The sequence below is a fragment of the Euprymna scolopes genome, chromosome 44, assembly GCF_053919585.1.
Source record: "Euprymna scolopes isolate OS-2025 chromosome 44, ASM5391958v1, whole genome shotgun sequence".
NCBI classification, from domain to species: Eukaryota; Metazoa; Mollusca; class Cephalopoda; order Sepiida; family Sepiolidae; genus Euprymna; species Euprymna scolopes.
In genome coordinates this window covers 15,631,486-15,646,485 of record NC_136525.1, presented here as the reverse complement: position 1 = coordinate 15,646,485, position 15,000 = coordinate 15,631,486, and the positions used below count along the sequence as shown (strand labels likewise).

Below are 15,000 nucleotides of genomic sequence, written 5' to 3'. Positions count from 1 at the left end.
ATAAAAGCGAAAATGTATATATGTATGTATGTATGTATGTACGCTTTTCCTCGATGTCCACAAAAGGCTTCTTTCAGAGAAGCGCTTGCTCGGTTCACAACTTCTTAAAACTTTTTATATCATCTATAAATTGTAACCCACAGAGCTCGCCTGTCTATTTAATTTTATTGACTTTCAAACGTTAATTATTCGACATTTCCAGCATCGGCACCCGTTACATTCGGTTTTCAATATAAAAAAAGCGAAACTCGACTCTAATCACAGGCCGAAAGCCAGTTGTCTCAAGAGAGCTAAATAACGTTTTTTCAATGTCGACTTCGTCATATCAGACTGTAGCTTTCATTTCGCTCCTCCTAATAAATAGGGAACGGGTTTTTAAAAACAAACAAACCGATTTATTCACCTCATTCAAAACTGCCCCGCACAAAATGCTTACTGCTGAATACCTATTGCCGTCACGTCAATCAAAAACGCGCACCTGTTTTTTTAACACTTTACTATTTTCCAACTGCGCGTTGTGAAGGCTTCGTTTTTTTTCACGGGCACCTGTTTTTTTCACATTTTCGGGGGGTTTTTTCACATACCCCGAAAAACACCCGGGCAACGCCGGGTACCCCTCGCTAGTCTATATATATAAAAGCGAAAATGTATGTACGTATGTATGTATGTTTGTGTGTCTGCTAAAAACTTTTGACCGACGGAACAAAAATTCACAAACTTGGTATCATATTAAATCCTCACCCTCCGGACGACAAATATCGAAAAATTAGGCCAAAAGGACCATCAGAAGTGCGTCAACTGATCGATTTTCTGCAGGGGGGTCCCAAAAAAAGTGACATTTTAATGTTAAACATTACATATTTTTAAATCGATTTATAACTGCCCCAAAAATACGGGCGCCAACTCTTCTACATAAAGTATACACGGGGCCGTTTATTTTGGGTCAACTTATATTTAAAACCCGCTGAGCTATGTCACGTGATCTTGACGTCAGCAAGCTCTAATGGCAGTCTGAATTTACAAAAACATGTTATCGGTAAAAAAAAAAAATTAACCCTTACACAAGCTAAACTATAAACTTCTACGCTATGTCAACGTTGCCAAAGTTATTAGCACATTCAAAATAGTTAGATACGATAGTTAAACGAAAAATAACAAGCCAAAAATGTGAAGTAAAAAAAAATACGCTTACAAAAAATATTAACGATCGAAGTTTTTACAAAAAAAACAGCCAGACGCCATTTTCCAGTCTTTAGAGTAAGGAAGACGAAGTGAGAGAGAGAGAGAGAGAGAGAGAGAGAGAGAGAGAGATACACAAACGCAAACAGAGAGAGAGAGACAGACAGACAGATAAAGAGAGATGTCTAGACAGGAAACGAAATCTACGTCATCTCGTAACGCTCCCTCGATGACCTCATTTAGTGGCTATCTGTCAATCAAACCTCTTTCACTCGCTTTATAACCCTTATTTTAACACTATAATTAATTCGTCTTAGTCTTAGCCTAGACAGTTAAGTGGTTGGAGTTACTTTCACCTCCGCGTTCCGGGTTCAATCCAGCCTCACGACCAAAACTATTTTTTTCTTTTACATCTTTAGACACGCGGGCAACGTTTCTTTATTTTTTTTACTTCGCTTATTCTTTAGTTTACTCCCCCCCCCTATTCACAGCGGTTTTCTTTTTCGCTTTTTTCTTTTTTTTTGATTTGGTTTTTCCGATTTTTTTAACATCTTTTCAGGGTTATTACTTATCCCCCTCCATACACACACCTAAAAACATCCGGGCAACGCCGGGACCCCCCCCCCCCCCGCTAGTTGTTTATAAAATATAATTATCCACTGTCACGTGTTTTGTCGTCGTCTCTCTATATAATTTTCTATTCAAATATAAATATTTAATAACACTAAGTTCACTGTAAATAGTTTAATAGTGCAAGACTAAAGCTATGAATGCCGTAAGAGAACTGAAAGATACCTCAGAAAAACGTCGGAGTTTACATCGGCTGAAACGCTGTGAAAATAACAATCCAGATATAAACAGTATTTCAAAGAATCGGAATAATACGCAATCTTTACTTCTCTTTTTTTTAATTTTTTTGTGGTGTTTTATTTACTTTTGTTTCATTTTTATTTATTTATTCATTTATTTTTACTTTTTATTTATTTTTATTTATTTTTTTATTTATTTTTATTTTTTATTTATTTATTTATTTTATTTTTACTTTTTATTTATTTTTATTTATTTTTTTTTTATTTTTATTATTTATTTATTTATTTATTTTATTTTTATTTTATTTTTATTTTTTTATTTATTTATTTTATTTATTTTATTTTTCATTTTATTTATTTATTTATTTATTGTTATTTTTTATTTATTTATTTTTATTTATTTATTTATTTATTTCTATTTTTTATTTATTTATTTTTGTCTTTTATTTATTTATTTTTATTTTTTATTTTTTTTATTTTATTTACTTTTTTAATTTATTTATTTATTTTTATTTATTTATTTTTATTTATTTTTATTTATTTATTTATTTATTGTTATTGTATATTTATTTATTTATATTTTTATTTTTATTTATTTATTTATTCATTTTTATTTATTTATTTATTTCTATTTTTTATTTATTTATTTATTTTTGTTTTTTATTTATTTATATTTTTTTTCTTTTTTTTTAATTTATTTATTTTTATTTTTATTTCATTTATTTATTTATTTTATTTTTTGCGAACAGCCTGGATTGAAGATAGGTCATCACGCAGACGACACTCTTAACAGCTTTTGCTCATGGCAGTCGGTCTTAGTCGGGGCCAACGGACGTCAGCATGATCATGCCATCCTCCTCACTGGAACAGATATTTGCTCTTACAAGAACGAACCGTGTGACACTCTTGGTAAGGAATGTTGTTTTCCTGTCCTCGTTTACTTTCTCCCTTCGCGAAGATGAGTTTCGCATTGATTGCAGGTGGAGAGACATAAGTTTCAATTTTACTTGTGAGGTAGATAGATAGAGAGAAAGAGAGAGAGAGATGAACCAAGTGCGATAGATAGATAGATAGATAGATAGATAGATAGATAGATAGATAGATAGATAGATGTGAAGCGTTAGGTGTGTCAGAAATTTCGTGAAAATAGTGAATAATTCCACCCCATCTTTCCAAGCTTATAACTCCTCGAAAAATGTAATTCAAGCCCTAATTTTTTTTTCAATTAAAGGAGCAAGGACCAAGGTTTCATAAAAAAAAACAAAAAAAAACGTGTTTTTTTTTAAAAAAGGTTTTAAACTTCGGACTTTATTGGTAAATTTCTAAAAAAACAGTACTTTTTTCTGTTTTAAATTTGAATATATTATTTATTGACCTTTTCTCTTCAATTTGTGATATATAAGACTTTAGTACATAAATTAATTATTTACTTTTTAATAGACATTTCAAAATGGGAGGCGTGAATTATTCGACCCCCTGTCTTTCCAAGCTTATAACTCCTCGAAAAATGTAATTCAAGCCCTAATTTTTTTTTTTCCAAATACAGGAGCAAGGACCAAGGTTCCATTAAAAAAAAAAGAAAAAACAAATAACGTGGTTTAAAAAAAAGGTTTTAAACTCCAAACTTTACAGGTAAAATTCTAAAAAAACACTAGGGTTTTTTTTGTTGTTTTAAATTTGAATATATTATTTATTGACCTTTTCTCTTCAATTTGTGAGTAAATTAATTATTTATTTTTCGGTGAGTAAATTAGTTATTTACTTTTTAATAGACATTTTAAAAGGGGGGCGTGAATTAAAAAAAACGTTTGTCTAAAATATTATATTCGGTTTATTGGAAAGAGCATAAAATTTCACATTGACCCTGAAAATATCATAAAAATAGAATCAATAGAAAAATTTTGATAGATTTTTAAAGTTTAAAAATTGAAAAATATTGAGTTCGGAAAATTCATTACTGTTTTTAAAAAATATATATTTCTATTACTTTTAAAACAACTTTAATAGTTTGTTTTGGAAGTATAATCCATAAAGAAAATAAACAACCCACTTTTAACAGAGAAATTACGAAATTTTTATATTTTATTCGCAGTTTCGTGTTAGGGGTGTACAAAAATTCCTACAAAAATTCTGATACACCTAGTGAAGCGTAGAAGATAGATAGATAGATAGATAGATAGATAGATAGATAGATAGATAGATAGATAGATAGATAGGTGTGTTGTTTTGTTTTTAAAACCAAATCAATCTTTTTCGGGTTATTTAATGGCGAATCCAGTAAAAGATGTTTATATCTCCAAATATTTAATCGTGTTTTTTTTTGTTTTGTTTTTTAGATGAAAAATGCTGTTTTTGTTCTGACTTTGCAGAACATGATTGAGTTTTATAAAAGAAGAAATCAATGACATTAACGTTTGGACCAATTTAAGTCTGGGCGCTAGTCTCCTCGGATAGCCTGATATGGTAACACTAAGATAGATAGATAGATAGATAGATAGATAGATAGATAGATAGATAGATAGATAGATAGATAGATAGATAGAAAGGTGTTTGTTTCGTTTTACGGCATATCAAACGCTTTAGGTTATTTAATGCCGAATTCAGACATTTTTGTAAAAGTTTTTATGTGTCAAATTGATTATATCTTCAAATATTTATTCATGTTGTTTGGGGTGGTTGTTTTTTAGTAGGAAATTGTTTTTGGTCTGACTTTGCAGAACATGATTGAGTTTTATAAAGAGAAAGGAAGAAAACAATGACATTAACGTTTGGTGCAGTTTAGGCCACGATGCCTATATCTTCAGCCAGCCTGATCTGGTAGCAATTAGATAGATAGATAGATAGATAGATAGATAGATAGATAGATAGATAGATAGATAGATAGATAGATAGATAGATAGATGGATGGATAGATAGAAAGGTGTTTGTTTCGTTTTTTCGGCATATCAACAATTCCGGGTTATTTAAGGCCGAATCCAGCCATTTTTGTAAAAGTTTTTACGCTTTGTGTATGTCTTGAAATATTCATTAATGGTGCTTGGTTTGGTTTGGTTTGGTTTGGTTTGGTTGTTTTGTACCTATTTACTATGCCTCCCCACGGGACAGAGTTAGACACCAGGGTCGTTTTTTAACGTGGAGAAAAGGTACAAAAATAAAAATTGTCTCAGTCGTGAAGGATTTCTCCTCCACCGAAAGAGAACAAGAAATAGAAGTGCAGCATCTGAAGAACAGATACTACACTTTGATCTTGTCCCGAAGGCCAAGTTTAAAGAAAAATTTTGTTTTGCTATCTTTGCAAATTTGACTGAATTGTTTTTTTTTTTTTTTCTCTGATATTCCATCGTAATAGTCTTTCTGTTTCTAAGCAATTATTTATTTCTACTATTGTAAAGAAGTCGCTTTGTGTGTGTGTGTGTGTGTGTGTGTGTGTGTGTGTGTGTGTGTGTGTGTGTGAGAGAGAGAGAGAGAGAGCGAGTGTGTTAGTATGTGTGTGTGAGTATATGTGTGAGTGTGTGTGTGTGTGAGAGAGAGGGGAGGGAGTTTCTTCCTAATAAGCTCCCAAACGGCTGAACCTATCTTTTGCAAATTTCACACAAAGCTATTTTTACATTTTGTGCAGAAAATCATCCGATAAGCATCGAAAATCGAAACAAATCCCATCCTAAAAATCGTTTTGTTTTTTTTTTATTTTTTTTCTTATAGATGAAAATGAAGATTTTTTACTGGGAAATATCTTACGTTACACAAGCAAGGGAGATAATAAAATCTCAGCAAATTATTTATTCTTAAAAAAAAAACAGATTTAGCTTAGTGGTAGAGCATTCGGCTACAGATCGAATGATCCCCTGTTCAAGCCTGGATGTACTTCACTATTTTATTTTTATTTTTTCTTATTAATGAATTCAATTTACGATAAAAGGGGAGTTACTATTTAAAATCGCTGCAAATCATTTTTTTTCGTTTTCATATTTTAAAACTAAACATTAATCGGAAGTGACTTTTCCAGGGTATTCATCGTCAAGCCCAAATATCAGCTGACGTCATATTGCATACAAACACAGACGAAATTTGATGAACAACATTATCATTATTATTTTTTATTATTTTTTTTGTGAATTAGTCCACCGCAAATTATTCCTCGTAATTTATTTCAATAGAGGATTGATTCTATAATAATGCATACGCAATCTACATAAATTAAAATATCGTGTTTAAACGTATTGTACAACCGGGCAACGCCGGATATCCAGCTAGTGACTCATAAACCGAATTCTTTATAAGACTTCCGCCTCAACATAAAAGAACACGGAACAAACATTTACATTATTCGAACTAGATTTTGTATATTTATTCCTTGGTAATCTAATATATACATTATACCGATCAGTGTACTATTCCATCTGTTTACCATAAGTCTCATTAAGCAACAAATAAAACGAATCAAACGTCAAGAATTTACGATACTAAACCAGGATTTCCGTTAATTATCACCTCCTCCCCAAAAAACAGCACCTAGCGCTCATAAACTAAACTTTAAAAAAAAAAAAAAAAAACATCTTATTAAAGATAAATGGGTGGGTGTAGCGAACAGAGAGCTTAGGGCAGGGAGGCATTTCGGTCTTATCAATATTTTCCACAGAGTTATTACCGAACTAGCAGGGTGACCCGACGTTGTCCGGGATCGAATGATAATCAATGAATGTTTCACATTCATATATATATATTTTTTTTCATTGAAATCGGTGAAATCGTCCAATTTTCAATCAAATCGATCGACTGTCTGCTCTAATTGGGGACCCATCGCGGTGCACCTGGAAGAAGCTTCACATGCCTTTCGCAACTATAGAGAACGTACTGTTGATTTTATAACATTATTTTTATATATATTTGGCTTGAATTAAAGTGTAAAACGCAAAATTCAAGTATCATACTATAATTATGCTCTAAACGGAAACATTCATTTCGATCGCGCACCTGTCATATCAAAGAACCTATTGTTGGTTTTATATACCTGGCCTTACTGGGTGTGCGGTGATAATAGCTTTCATTTACGTTTAAGATGAAAAAGGTCAAGTACCATGGTTTGCATGTGCTTTAAACAGAAACATCCATTTTGAACGCGCCCTTGTCATATCAAAGAACCTACTTTTGATTTTATATGTCGAGACTTCCGGCTTGTGTGGTAATAAAACTTCTCAAACGCACTTGTGATGTTAGGCTGTGTAAGGTGTTAACTTTGGTCAAAATCGCCTGTTCCTTCTTTCATTGGATTTTTTCGATTATCGATTATGGATACTTTTTCTACGTATCTAATCTAAGAACATTCCGATACAAAACTATCTAAGAACACTGTCAGTCACATAAAGTGCCTTTGTGTGAAATTTCATAAAAATAGGCCCATCCGTTTTCGAGTCCATAAGAAACGAACTCACACACACACATAAACACAAAGTTCATTTTATACAGGGTGAGTTACGGGAAACGGATGTTTTTAGAACGCTCCTTGCTCTCCTTGAGTAAGGGATAGGGAGTGAGGAAGGGAGTCTTTACACCTACTTAAGATGCCGTTTAGTTTTTTATTATTTGCTTATTTTTTACTTTAAATTTTGTTTAGTTAGGTATTCGCAAAGTTTTGTTTTCCTTAAAAAAACATCCGTTTCCCGTGACTCACCCTCTATAATAAATAGCAGAGATAGAGATAAGATATTAATGGCGATCTATTCCGCGCAACATCCATAAATAACTTCGTTTCTCTGTTAGCCTTGATCAACGAAGTAGCGGCATATCAACCCGATCGTGAAATTAAGACCAACCGAATCAATTGAGGGTCCAGCCACACTGAGATAACTTGACAAGGACAAAGCACGGGTCACATTTGGTCTGTGACCGAGGATTGACTCTTATGTGACAAAGGGACCCCCTGGGAAGGGATCGTTTCACGGCTTCACATAACATCATGAGAGAAGATTGTTATGGATAATGATTTTTAGTTAATAATGAAGACAACAATAATAGCAGAGATAGAGATAAGATGTTAATGCCGATCTATCCCCCACAACGTCCACATAAACAACTTTGTCATCTTCGTTAGTAGCGTCCGTAGAAGAGAGAAACGTGTTACTAGGTTGGAGTGTTCTTGTGTTGATAGATTTGTTGAAATATCGGAGACATACATACATACATACATACATACATACATACATACATTTAAACAGGTAAATATTGAATTCTTTTTTGATAGATTTCTGAGTATTAGACTTAGTTAAAATAAATTTTAAAAAACGATGACAATAAAAAATATACATAGTGGGAGGGCATTGTTTTTTATTTTGTTGTTTTTTCTGATTTCATGTTTCAATAAAGACAAAAGGGCATTAGAGAACAAAAATTATCAATTCTGTACGTGAAAACGCATACAGAATTGGCCATAGAGAGAAACGTGTTATTAAGATAGATTTAAGGCAAGGCAGTCTTTAAACCATTTTGTTGAAATATCGGAGACATACATACATACATACATACATACATACATACATACATTTAAACAGACAGGTGAGATTTATATAATAAATACTCTAATAGATGCTCTATAGTTATATTCAACTCACATCGAGCTTCATACATAAAAGGATTTGTATAAAGAGTGAACTATAATGAATAAAATAAACTTTTTTCCCCTGTATACAAGTTGGGTCATGGGAAACGGATGTTTTTAGAACGCTCTCTGCTCTCCTCAAGTAATGATAGAAAGTGGGGAAGGGAGTCTTTAAATCTGCTGAAGATGCTGTTTAGTTTGTTATTGTTTGTTTATCTTTTACTTTAACTTTTGTTTAGTTAGGTATTTGCAAAATTTTGTTTTCCTTAAAAAAAAAACATCCGTTTCCCGTGACTCACCTTGTATATAACTATATATATAGTGTATATCTTATCGTGAATTTCCTGTGACTCACCCTGTATAATAGCAGAGATAGAGATAAGATATTAATGGCGATCCATCCCACGCAACGTCCATAAATTTATCCCAAACCTTTGTTTCTCTGTCAGCCTTGACGTCACTTTGTTTTTACTATGCTTTCATTTTTTAGCTCATCCGTTACCTCCAAGTCGTCTCTTATTCTTATTTTATACAGATTTTCGTAAGAAAACATTATTTTGGAAGAAAACTTTAGGAAACGAAGTCTCATTTTAACATTAAATAAACAACTTTATTTGTTATCTTCGTTAGTAGCGTATACACGAGAGAAACGGGTTAATAGAAGAGTCCAGTGTTCGAGCGTGCTTGTATTTATAGTAGTCGTGAAAAAGAGTTCCCGATGTGGAGACGAAGATTAAATTTTAGTCAGGCCTGTTGAAAGAGAAAGAAAGGAAAAGGTATTCAGTGTGTTTACCTGTTGTCCTGGGTGTTTGTGTACATAATATTTTCGTAAGAAAACATTATTTTTGAAGAAAACTTTAGGAGAGGAAGTCTCGTTTTAACATTTAATAAACAACTTTATTTGTTATCTCCGTTAATAGCGTCAGTAGAAGAGAGAAACGTGTTACTAGGTGGAAGTGTTCTTGTGTCAAGATAGATTTAATATCATGCCAGTTTGTTGAGGAGAGAACAGTTCAGTTTATACGTGTTTGTAGCCAGTAGTCGTCGGGAGGAAGGAGGCTGGTTAAAGGAGACAGAAAGGGAAAGGTATTCAGTGTGTTTACGTATTGTTGTGTGTGTGTGTATGTGTGTGTGTCGGTGTATCGTGTGTGTATGTGTGTCGATGTATCACGTGTGCGTGTGTGTTAGTGTATCGTGTATGTATGTGTGGGTGTTTGTGTGTGTTGGTGTACTGTGTCTGTGTTGATGTATCACGTGTGTGTGTGTCGGTGTATCGTGTATGTGTATGTGTGTTTGTGTGTGTTGGTGTATTGTGTGTGTGTGTCGATGTATCATGTGCGTGTGTGTGTGTTGTGTGTGTCTGTGTATCGTGTGTGTGTGTGTTTATGTATTGTCGTGTGTGCTTATGTATTGTCGTGTGTGTGTGGAGTTAGAAGGTCGCCATGTTAACTTATTATACTCCCGTTCGGCCTGTGAGAAAGAGACGGAGCGTTTGTGATTTCGCCTTTCATGTACTCGGTCACGTGATTGAGAGCTGGCTTGTGATTGGACAAGCCAGGGAGAAAATGGATTTCAAATCTCGAGCCGCGAGATTTAGCTCCTGCCTGTGATTGTAGCATGTTTCGGCTGCTACAAAACATTTATTTTTCTCAGATTGTTTCAGACAAAATCATAGCGTTAGTTTTCTATCATCGTTGTCAACTTAAGTAAAAAAAATCTTTTGTTTTTCAATTATGTTAAATATTTATTTTGGAATGCACGTTTAGTAAAAGATGATATTTAAATTGGTTACCATGGTGATCTCATTTAACTCCATGTTTTGTTGCACTTTTGACCACCTAACAATATGATAATATTAACTCTTAACACCATACAGTATGTTTCTTGGCCTTGGCAAAGTGTAATATCTGTTCTGATGCTGCACTTCAATTTATTTGTTCTCAGTTAGTGGAAGAGAAATCCTTCACAACCGAGACAATTGTTATTTTTGTTCCTTTCATCCCACATTAAAAACCGACCTGGTGTCTAACTCTGCCCTCGTGGGGAGGCAAATAAACAGGAACAATATGATCGTATTGAAAGAATGAATAAGAGTACTTGAGTTAGTAGATGTAGAACAGTTGAGGTGGCAGGTTCAGTTCACATAGAAAGGTCAAGGAAAAAAATGATAAGTAGGGCTATGACAGCAGCATATTTTTTCATTGCTTTTACTCTCGAGTATATATCCGACACAGACAATTCATCAACCGAGAACAGCATCACTCTATATAAAACATATAAGATATCAGTGGATATATAAAAAAATAAAAGGCTTCCTTCAGTCTTGACAGACTATGGACACCCACCGTAAGGGTGCTTGCGCGTGAAATTTTTGTGGTAAGAGTTGCGCAATCTCCAACCACACCCATCCTGAGTCGACATTGTTGAATACCAGTGGCAAGTGGAGGTTATGAACGACTGAAAACAATGCCGAGATAAGTTGAAAGCACATACAGCGCCTAGAATACCCAAATGGTCACCCATCTGGTACTAGCCAGGCTCAACATTGCTTAACTTCGGTGATCTGACGAGAACCGGCGTGTCAATATGATTATGCCGTATATGGATATATACCTGAGAGTCAAAACAAGGAAAAGAATATGCTGTTGTCCTAGCCCTAGTGATAAGAATGGACTTAATAGAAATAAAAATAAAACCTAGCTAAAGATATATTGAATTGTAAGTCAATTTCTAAGAGACATCCGACGCTAAACCGAATATAATAAATACTAACTATTAATATTGATAATACTAGCAAAAATGTAATTTTTTCTACTATAGTCGACGAACATATATTACATTGCTCCCCTCAAAAAAGGGGGTAATGCCTGGGCGAATGGTCTTGTGACAATAGAATATACGCTACCTCCTGAAAGGAGGAGGTCCTGGGTAAAAGAAATCCAGGTCTCATTTAGAGGTTGTCAGGAATGTGGAGTTGCGTTCCGGTTACCATTGCTCCCAGTGGTCCTGTCGGTGGGGCATTAGAATACGCCGACTGCCCCCCTGCAGAGGGTAAAAGTTCCTCAATGGGGGTCCTGGATATGACCTTAAACTATATCCAGTGGTGAGGCCCCAGCTTGCGGGCTTTAGGGAGTGTGGAGCCACCCTTTAATTACCATTGCTCCCAGGTCCACTCTGACCCGGAGTGGTAGTACCTGTTAGGGTTCCAACTATGGGTTGAATAGAAACCGACTTGAAAACAACAAAAATATTCTATTAAAAAAAAATTTCTTCAAAATCTTTGGATTCGGCATTAAATAACCTGAAAAGGGTTGATATGCCGTAAAACAAAAACAACTAACCAACCAACATTACTCCCAGATCCACTTTGGCTCATTTACCTGTCTGATCAACTTTTAAAAAACATTTCTCTGACCAAATCTAATATATAAACGGTTATATGTCTGTCTGTTGGTCTGCCTATCTGTCGGTCGGTTTGTCTGTCTGCCTCCATATTTTTAACACCTTAAATACGTTGCGCCATCTCTCGACTTGAACGATTTTATCATGGATTTGGAGAGTTTTAAATTTAATTTCGTATTAGATAATGGCTTCGGTTCGAAATTCCCTGTAAGTTCCCGAGTTCGACTTAACAATTCCCAAATCTTACAACTAAATTTTTATTTCTTTTTCTGCATAACTTGATTTTTCTATGTGTTTTATTTGTCATTCTAAAGGATTCGCTCCGATTGAAGGAATGTGCAATCGTGCTAGGAGTTGTACAGTCAACGAAGACACGGGACTCACCACAGCCTTGACGGTAGCGCACGAAGTTGGACACAAGTAAGAATCGTTGCTTATTATTGTCTTTATTTATTCTTTCATTTAATATATTGTTGTACCTATTTACTATGCCTCCCCACGGGACAGAGTTAGACCCCAGGGTCGTTTTTTTTAACGTGGAGAAAAGCTACAAAAATAAAATAAAAATTGTCTCAGTCGTGAAGGACTGATCCTCCACCGAAAGAGAACAAGAAATGTAAGTGCAGCATCTGAAGAACAGATGGTATTTATTTGCTCCCTCACCGAGCAAATTAGGCACAAGGCCGATTTTTAATGTGAGGAGTGAAGGGGAAATGGGGACCAACTCCCCGGGGAGTAGGGGAGCTGAATAGTGACAATTGGTATGAAGGGTTGCCTCTACATTGACCAAGGTCTTATCTGTGGGGTCGCCCCCACATAGGGTCTTTGCTTGCAGTATCTGCCGGAACAGATACTACACTTTGATGTTGGCCAAAAGGCCAAGTTGAGATTTGTGTTCCTTGATAGAAGCGCTGGTTTAGTTTGAATAAAAAATAAATTCGTATTAGATACGTTTGACGCCAAAACAACGCATTATTACAAAATAAACAGATATTTATTTTGTTTGAAATTTATATTGAAATTCATAAATATATTTCGGAGATATACTTCATCTTCAGTATGTCTTTCTTTCTTTCTTTCTTTTTTGTTGTCATGTTGTTGTTGGAGCATAGAATCGGTAGAAGTCTGTTAGTTGTTTTTACGGTAGTCTTTTAAAATGTCAGAACGGTGCGTTGGTCACGCAGAATTCAGGCTAGGGTTTGTGTAAGATATTGTTGCAGCCTTGAAGGCAAATAATTAACAAAAGCGTATTAGCAAAAAAATCTTACAGAAAGTATGCGTCCGATTGTGTGGCCATAACTGTCATTAATAACTGTCACGTTGCTTAGTCGTAACTGTATCTGTTGTTTCTGGGTAAGTCCATTTATTTTCGAAATAGGTAGATCCACTTAAACGATAACATCCTTATTTTAAGCCTTGCTCCGTATGGATTCAATACCTGCGTAAACTAATCACACTCATTATGTGTTGTGATTTTGAATGACCCATAATGATCTATCATATAAATCAACCTATCTGTTTAGATGTATGTATGTATGTATGTATGTAGCCTGAAACTTTCCACAGAGGCGACAGATTTTCACGAGATCGGTATCGTTTTGAAGCTTCGGACGACAAGTATTGAAAAGTTGGCTAAAAACATTAATTACGTCACCCTCAACTGGGCCCTTTTCTAGAAGGAGGGGTCGCTTTTTGCCGATATTTTCGAAAGCTATCCCCTATTTTCGATTAACTAGCCTTAATTTAAACCGTCGCCACTTTGTTTGGCGATGGGCGCAACAGCAAAGACGTCACTTTTTTCACGTTCTTTTCCTCCTTCGCCTGCCTGCCTGCCTGCCTGCCTACTACAACTTTTTTTTTATCAATACACACCTCCAAACATCCGGGCAACGCCGGGCACCCAGGCTAGTAATTATTAAAAAACACTATCTTCAGACAATATTCACCTGGGACTCTAGCGCTTAACACCTCTATCTACTGCGCGACGGGCCCCGAAACGTTATGAAACAACAGCAAGTATGAAAATAAGGATAACCGCACGAAAAAAGAATGAATTTACAAATTATGGAGCTTCATCTCAAAGGATTGCAAAAATAAAAATAAAATAATTAGGAAAGATATTCATGATCATTCCCCCCCCCCGTTTAGATCTGAGTGTCCTTCTAATTTTTTTTTTAAGTGTATATATAAAGCAGACAACGCACTCAACCAAATGACGGGTCCCTAAAAATACTCTGGATCGGAGGGTGCGAGTAGATATTTCTGTAATGTTTCGGGGAAACGATCTGGAAGATATGGCGATATTCCTGGAACGGAAGCCAAACGGAAGCATTATCAAATCATCAGTTGTCGGACGCAAAGATGCATTTGATAAAAAAAAAAATAATGGATCCGTTTTATTTATGCTGAGGTTATAGATAATGAAGAGCAACGTGCATTTGTTCGTAAATATATATCCGTTCTGTCACAGCAAAGGTGACGAATGCAGGACATCTCGACGAAACAGGGAAGAAAAACGCAAATCTATTTCCATAATGTTTTCTTTATTATACTTTTTCTGCTGATTTATACGTTTTTCTTTTTTATTCCAAGTTATTTACTAACTTATACTTTCCCGATTTCATATATTTTTTCATCGAATATTCGATGTCTTTATTTTCAAATTGCCATTACCCGTATGATACTGGCCAGGCTCAGAGACAGTTAATTTCAGTTATTTAATAGGAAGCGTGATTATGCAGCACATGAATAAACAAGCAAAACAAAATAAAACAAACAAAAAGAAAGCAAACAAGCAAACTAGAAAACAAGCAAACTAGAAAACAAGCAAAAAACACAAATAAATAAATTAACAAATAAATAAACCAACAAACAAACCAGCAAATAAGTTTAACAGCAAGAAAACAAACAAACAAACAAACAATAAACAAACAAGAACACAAACAAGAAAACAAAACAAGAAAACAAACAAGCAACAAAGAAAGCAAAAAACAAACAAACAAGAAAACAAACAAG

The 15,000-nt window shown here is 34.5% G+C and overlaps 1 protein-coding gene and 1 pseudogene across 1 annotated transcript in view; one reads left to right on the top strand and one right to left on the bottom strand.

Annotated features, from left to right (window-relative positions):
- Window positions 1-15,000, top strand: part of LOC145268709 (A disintegrin and metalloproteinase with thrombospondin motifs 16-like) — a 720,286-nt gene that overhangs the window by 561,587 nt on the left and 143,699 nt on the right. Inside the window, exons 7-8 of the mRNA XM_080124247.1 lie at window positions 2,738-2,897; window positions 12,300-12,405. Of these exons, the coding sequence (XP_079980373.1) occupies window positions 2,738-2,897; window positions 12,300-12,405 (266 nt within the window). The remainder of the gene's footprint in view (window positions 1-2,737; window positions 2,898-12,299; window positions 12,406-15,000) is intronic.
- LOC145268979 (5S ribosomal RNA) lies at window positions 11,070-11,186 on the bottom strand (annotated as a pseudogene).